Here is a 7,245-nt window from a genome sequence, read left to right as displayed (position 1 = left end):
TTGCGGTTCATAAACGCCCCTGGGTTTCAAAGACTGCAGCCAATGTGTGACTTTTTTTTTTCTCTCTTCCAGAAATTTGGTTTAAGGCTCCGAGTGCTCTTTTACTTGGCAGGTTTTTCCCCCAGAATGCTAGCCAGTAGAAAAACTGCACCCTTACAAAGTCTGGCGCTTAGTCTTGGCAGCTGAAGACAAAATCTAATCTGAGACTGGCAAACAAAGTGGTTAAATATGCAGGCGTTTGTGCCTAGAGAGAACTTTCTGTTTAGAGCTAGTTCTCAGGATATGTGGTTGGACTTTTGGTGTTTTGCTGGGGGATTAGGTGGCTTGGGTTGGGCTGTAGAAGATTGGCCTAACTGTCATGGGAGGTAAACAAAAGATATGGGATGCCAGAATTGTTGGGGGTGCCTCTGGGTGGTTAGAGGGTTCTTCTACTTTCCCAGTTCCTGGTCCACGTATTTTAGGACGCTTAGCTCAGAGAGAGTGACTAGTGGCCCCGTTTGGTTAAGTGGGAGGTGGAATCATGGGACCGTGTGTGTGTGACTCTTCGTTTGAACTGAAGAAACGAAGTGCGAGAAATATTGGATGCGTTGATTGAGCTTTTCCGTCGGTTCTCTGTTCTATTTTGATGGTACTGCTAAGTACGGCGTCATTACTGCGCCAATGGATGGGAATTTCAACTGAAACATAAATTTGCCTACTGATTTGACTTGCTAAACTTGAAATTTCCAAAAATAAAATATTGCTACGTTTAAAAAGGAAATAACGAAGGTAATAGTTCTAAAATTTCTCGTTGCATCAAATCTCCAAAAGTTGGCAGAGAGAGAGAGAGAGAGCTTAACGGAAATACCACCATCACTGTCTAAAGCACTACTAACAACTACGTATTCAGCTGAATACATCTCTAAACTTGAAAATTAAGAAATTTAGCATTATCCCTAGAAGAATTGAAACTTTTCCCAAAAGGCAAGTAATTTCCTGGGTTTCGGTTGAAGATCTTTTATCCATATAATAAATAGACTTACCAGTCTACTACTTAACACCATCTAAGGTCCGGGGCAAACCAAATTTGATCAATTTGATTTCTTCGTACACTCGCTATTTGTTAGTGCTTAGTACTAATAAAATCCTAATGGAAAAATGCTTTTGACTTCTATAAAGAATATTAATCTCTAAAACTAGACCCTTTATTGTTATTTAAGTCATCTCAAAGTAAAACAATAACGATTTATGTAATGATTAGATGAACATCATTTTGAAAATCTTTAAGAATTTTGCACCACACACGTTACATTATTAAAGAAATTTTCTGAAAAATGAAATTCAAACGAATATAAGGTGTTATCATGCTATTATTAGTTAGAGAGAGAGAGAGAGAGAGAGATCTCATACTGGAAGGAAAGAAGTGCTTAAAATTGGTCCAAAAGCAAGAGGAAAGGAAGGTGTTATCCAAGTGTCCAGCAGTTAAATCTTTACATGTACTTACACAGTAGAACCACAAAAATAGAAAGAAATATAAATAAACGCTGATACATATTTGTTGCAGCGAGCTCGGACTGGGAGGCGCGCACACAAATGGTTTGGGGCTTTCCATCTCATACGATTTCCCCTTCCTTTTCGGATCTCTAATCTTCTCTCATCTTAATCTAATATCCCAAAATTTTTTCTTTAGCTTTCACCCCACTCATTCTTTCGCTCTCTACACACACTCCAGTGTGTAATTCTTGATTCATTCTCCCCAAGAAATTTGACTGTAATTCCTGCATTTCTGTGCCATTTTTATGTCTTAATTTTCAGGGTTTACATTAAATTCATTGATCATCGACTTCTTCTAAACAGTCGATTCTCAATCCCTTGAGGTATTTCTTACTGACCCTTTTGTTATTTCTGTTGAAATATGAATTAAAAAGCAGCGGGCACAAAAAATTACTATCATTATAGACCAGCCAAAAAAAAAAAAAAAAGATTCCCTTTTTGTGTTATTATGTTTGTTATGCGTTGTTAACGTTATTTGTTAGTTTATTCTTGAAAAGGCTTTGTGAAGTTTTTTGATGTTTGGGGCATATCTTAGGTTTCATGTGGAATAGTGAAGAAGCAGTAGAGGAAGGGAGGATATAGTGTTAGTAGTAGTTTAAAAGTATGTTCAATAAAATCAGAAAAAAAGGACATCGAAAGGCCTCAAAATCGGATGGAGCTGAGACCCCAATACCTACCAACAATGCAGCGCCTAATCCTGATGTTACTGTTAATCATGCTTCAAGAACGGCTGGTGCACCATCTCAACTTTTGTCTTTGGACTGTCTGGGACACGGTTCTGGAGTGGTTGAAGTATTACCCTTGTTGAAAGAAATTCCGCTGTCTGAAAGACATGCTTTGTTCATCAGAAAGCTCCAAATTTGTTGCGCTTCCTTTGATTTTTCAGACACTTTGAAGAATGCCCGAGAAAAGGAGATTAAGAGGCAAACTCTCAATGAGCTGATTGAATTAGTGCAATCAGGGTCTTCTAAAATGAATGAAATAATGCAGGAAGGGTTAGTGAAAATGATATCAATCAATGTTTTTCGGTGTTTACCTCCTGCAATGCATGAGAATACAGGGTCAGAGAGTGGTGACCCTGATGAGGATGAAATGTTTACGGACCCATCATGGCCTCACTTGCAACTTGTGTATGAGTTACTTTTGAGATATGTGGTATCACCTGATATGGACACTAAGATAGCCAAGCGATACCTTGATCATTCTTTTGTTCTAAAATTACTGGATTTATTCGATTCTGAGGACGCCAGAGAGCGTGAATACTTGAAGACTATTCTTCACCGCATTTATGGGAAATTCATGGTCCATCGCCCATTCATTAGGAAAGCGATAAATGATGTATTTTACCGTTTTTTATTTGAAACAGAGAGGCACAGTGGGATTTGTGAGTTGCTAGAGATTCTTGGAAGTATTATAAATGGGTTCGCTCTGCCAATGAAAGAAGAGCATAAATTGTTCCTTGTTCGGGCTCTTATTCCATTGCACAAGGCCAAGTGTGTCGCATCATATCATCAGCAGTTATCTTACTGCATTACACAATTCGTAGAGAAAGATTATAGATTGGCAGATATTGTGATTAGGGGATTGCTGAAGTACTGGCCTGTAACCAACTGCGGCAAGGAAGTTCTCTTTCTTGGAGAACTAGAAGATGTCTTGGAAGCCACACAGTCTGAGGAGTTTCGGCGCTGCATGGTGCCTTTATTTAGACAAGTTGCTCGAAGCATCAACAGCTCCCATTTTCAGGTTTGAGAATGATCATTTTTGCCTTTGGAAGTTTATAAAATCTAAATGAGACACCTGTGTCCTTAAATTCTTGAACAGCTTCACCTCATTGCTATGCTTTTGCTTTTCTAACAAGTCATGACTCTTTAGCATTAGTTATCAGATTTAATGTATATTACATCATTAGATTGATTAACGAGCATTAGTAGATTGTACATTGTGCATTTGGGTGCTATGAGCCATTTATAATGAAAGGGGGAAATTATTTTCCCTGCTTTTTATTACTAGGACGGACAAAAGTTAAGTGGGGTCCAGATTGACATACTGTTTGCTCTTACTTATAAGTTTAACCATGGTAAGTTTATGAAGTTTGTCTGGGTTTATGAAGAAAACTTATGATTTCCAACGTTTTGGAGGTTGTTCTCTGGCATTGTGCTCTATATTTCGTGTAGCAGTCACTGTCTTTATTTATCCTAGACTTATTCTTTTCAAATTCTGAAACACTGTTTGAGGATTCGGATGATGATAATGTTAAGTATTCATGGCAATGTTCTGTTTCCAGACTATATGATTCTAAAAAATGTTCTGAACATGTGCATTATAGTAATGCAACTTTCTTTAGAGCCAATGATGGGTAATAGACTGATAAGGAACAAGTGCAGCTACTGTGGACATATATATATATATATATATATATATATATATATATATATATATATGTGTGTTCCAATCATATACTCAAGCTGTTGAATATCACGCAAATCATAATGACCGTCTTTGGGTCATATAACCATATGAGCAGGTGTTACAGCGGGACGGACTCCTAAAATTTAGGATTGGTTCATATTATAGGTAGCTTATACAGTGATGAAGAATATGCAATATGGTGTTATGGAATTTGGAATCACCAGCCAATCAAGTGGTCGTTGGAATTAAAATATGAATGTATAGTGCCAAGAATATGATTCTGGTCCTGAGGACATAGAACAGGATTTTAAATATGTTTGAAATACCAGAAATCTCTTGTATTAGGATAATATTCATCCCATTTATAACAAGTTGTGTAATATTTTTGACCTAGTATACAACTATGGCACCCTACAATCTGGTATGACCGTTGGTCAGTTATGACATGAATAAGTACCTGAATTTATGGGTCCAGGAAATTGATCAATGGTTAAAGATCTCTAGTCTTGCTCAATATATAAAATTTGTTTTCTATTTACAAATATCCAGTTTCTAGTTATACAGAAAATTGTATATTGTTCATGCTTATTTGTATGATTGTGTAAACTTACGTACTGAACAATGTGTATAACTTACTGTAAAGGACAGTGTTTACCATATTTATCACACTGTTATTTGACAACAGTCAATGGAATGAGTAGTTTCATCATTTTTAGATGAGTACATTCATTCCATACATCTTGATTAAGAGATGCCTTTGAAATATTTACCTTTTTCCACTTAGACCACCTTTTCATTCATAGGACTAAATGGGTTTAAACAAAATTAGGTTCGTAATCTTGTCATATCTCATATTTGTTTAGTTTTGGAAATGGCATTGATGACCATTTTGAAGCTTCATCCAACGTACATGGCATAATACAATCCCCTGGGGGAAGTGTGTGTATTGATGACAAGTTGACTTCTTTACTTAATGTCTATACATGTTTACTAGTAGGATGTCTTCTCCATTCTCCTGCATATTCCAGATGCTAGACCAGTATTTTAAAAGGATTATTTACAGGACCATTAAATCTAGGATTCCTTGCGCTGGTTAATTAACGTCTCCTAATTTAGTCTGTGGACTAAATTTGCGTTTAGAAGTTACGGTCTAAGGTAGCGAAATTCCTTGTCGGGTAGTGGGTTTTTTTTTTTTTTTTTTTTTTTTTTTTGCATTGTGGAATTGGAACCATAAACCCCACTGTGGGTATGAGTTTTGGTCTTCTTCCTTGCCTGTTGTTTTTGAACCAAGATGGGGTTCATTCTACTAAAGAGCTAATCAATTTGAACCCCAAGTCATAAGTGGAGAATGATGGGGGGCACAATCTAAAACTTTGATCCCCATTGAATTATTCCCATTCCAACCAAACAGTTGCAATGGGTATCATTACTTTGATATCCATTCCTGACCCCCATACCTCTTTACCAACCATCCCCTTAGTTTCTAAAAATTCCTTTCAACTTCCAAAGGAGATTATTGTAATTATATTAGAATAGATAAGTTCAATTTTAATCTAGCTCAGGATAGTTTGCTCGTTTAATTTGATTGTTTCTGCCTAAGTTTACACTTGTTCAGTTGAAAGAGAAGATGCTTTGAATTCCTTAATTGTTAGTTTTGATAAGATTGAATCATTTTTAATCTATTCTTGTTGTTTACGTTAAGCTATAGAAAATAAGAGTGTGTCAGTTGTAAAGGATACTGATAATTAGCACAATCGGTGAATCATATCGCCTTTTATTGCTGTGAGGGTCCTTTTAAGATTTGATAGTAGGCCAATGGTAATTATTCAAAAAAAAAAACTGATGGTCATTGGCAGAGCACTTGCGGCATACTAAGATATTGGGATGGCTCAGAATTTTTTGCTTATTTAGGTGTTGAAATTTCAGTTTTAAGGAGAAATTGACTGAAAAACTGCTTTATCTTTTTACTTTCGTTCAGTTTTCGAGTTGTCAAAACTTAATCAGATTTCAATATATATGTAATTTGACGTTGGGTTGTCACATTTGCATCTTATTCTCCTCAAAAACCGAAATGACACAATTATTTCGCTAGGTCATTAATGTTCACAATGTCCCGGTGTGCAAATAAAAAAAAATTTTCAGGCCCGATTGTATGCGCATAATGATGTGAATATGTCACAAATTTTCAGGCCAGATTGAACATCATAATCAAAATTTCTCGGACCCGATTTATCACCCATAACTATGTGAATGTCTCACAAACATCAGTCCCTATTGAACACCATAACTCTTATGATTAATCTGACAACTGGTTTTACATTCGTAATTGCCTTGGACGTCCATAGCTTATGTTTTCCTTTGATAGTATTTTGATGTAAAGCACGTGTACCCATGCATTATATTTCAAGTTGTGCCAGAAGTGGCTTGAAAATGGATGGGAATTTTGTCTGAAGATTTTCACAGTAAGTTAACTGCAGGTTGCAGAACGGGCACTATTCTGGTGGAACAATGAGCATATAGTGAGCTTGATTGCAGAGAATCGCCATACTATCTTGCCAATTATCTTTGAAGCTTTAGAAAAGAACATAAAGTGTCACTGGAACCAGGCTATCAATGGGCTAACAGCTAATGTTCGAAGGATGTTCCAGGAGATGGATGCTGAGCTGTTTGAAGAGTGCCAAAGGCAATATGAAGAAAGGGAGGCCAGGGCTGGAAGCCGGGAGGAGCAGCGGGTGTTGACATGGAAGAGACTTGAAGAGGCCGCTGCAAATGGGTGTTGACATACATAACTGTAAGAGCAGCTGTACTGGCTGGGGAAGATGTGATTAGAGTTTGACTCACTGATCTACTTGTAGATTTCCACTGCAGCACATAATTCGCCTATAATCAGAGGGCAATGAGCGGCACAAGTTCTGGTATTGGTGGTGCACGGTCTTGGTCTGTTGCCCCGAAATGAGCAAAGTTCTTTTGCAATCCGCCCTCTGTCACTGTTCTGTCTTTTATTCTGGGGAGAGAAGTTGGACGAAATTCTGCCATCTTGTCTTCTCGACCAAGTGCAGTGCTTTTTTGCTAATATGTGTTTCTAATTATAGTTTGGCTTTTTGATCGTTTTTTTTTTTTTTTTTGTCATTCAATTTTGCGATGACAATGAAAGCAATGTTGGAAGTAGTTTGTAGTTAATATCTCATTCAAAAGGGTTATTTTTTTTTCACCTTTGGTAGCAATAAGTTAAGTGGTTAAAAGTTCTTTCCGCTAATTGATCTCTGCTGTTGGTTTATTTTGGGCATTGATTGGCAAACATGG

General features: G+C 37.0%; 1 protein-coding gene across 3 annotated transcripts; it reads left to right on the top strand.

Annotated features, from left to right (window-relative positions):
* Nucleotides 1-1,349: 1,349 nt before the first annotated feature.
* LOC113725761 (serine/threonine protein phosphatase 2A 57 kDa regulatory subunit B' beta isoform-like) lies at nucleotides 1,350-7,153 on the top strand. 3 transcript variants are annotated; one of them, XM_027249109.2, is made up of 4 exons: nucleotides 1,354-1,575; nucleotides 1,795-1,856; nucleotides 2,069-3,276; nucleotides 6,420-7,153. In XM_027249109.2, the coding sequence occupies exons 3-4, from the start codon at nucleotides 2,137-2,139 to the stop codon at nucleotides 6,720-6,722; spliced, it is 1,443 nt and encodes a 480-aa protein (XP_027104910.1). In that variant the 5' UTR covers nucleotides 1,354-1,575; nucleotides 1,795-1,856; nucleotides 2,069-2,136; the 3' UTR covers nucleotides 6,723-7,153. The 3 variants fall into 3 exon arrangements, with proteins under 3 accessions (XP_027104911.1, XP_027104910.1, XP_071930257.1); XM_027249110.2 differs by having other exon boundaries at nucleotides 1,350-1,856; nucleotides 6,406-6,624; XM_072074156.1 differs by having other exon boundaries at nucleotides 1,354-1,856.
* Nucleotides 7,154-7,245: the final 92 nt, after the last annotated feature.

Source organism: Coffea arabica, chromosome 2c, assembly GCF_036785885.1.
Source record: "Coffea arabica cultivar ET-39 chromosome 2c, Coffea Arabica ET-39 HiFi, whole genome shotgun sequence".
In the NCBI taxonomy this organism is placed as follows: domain Eukaryota; kingdom Viridiplantae; phylum Streptophyta; class Magnoliopsida; order Gentianales; family Rubiaceae; genus Coffea; species Coffea arabica.
The sequence above is the reverse complement of the archived record's forward strand: the minus strand, read 5'-3'. Positions and strand labels throughout refer to the sequence as shown.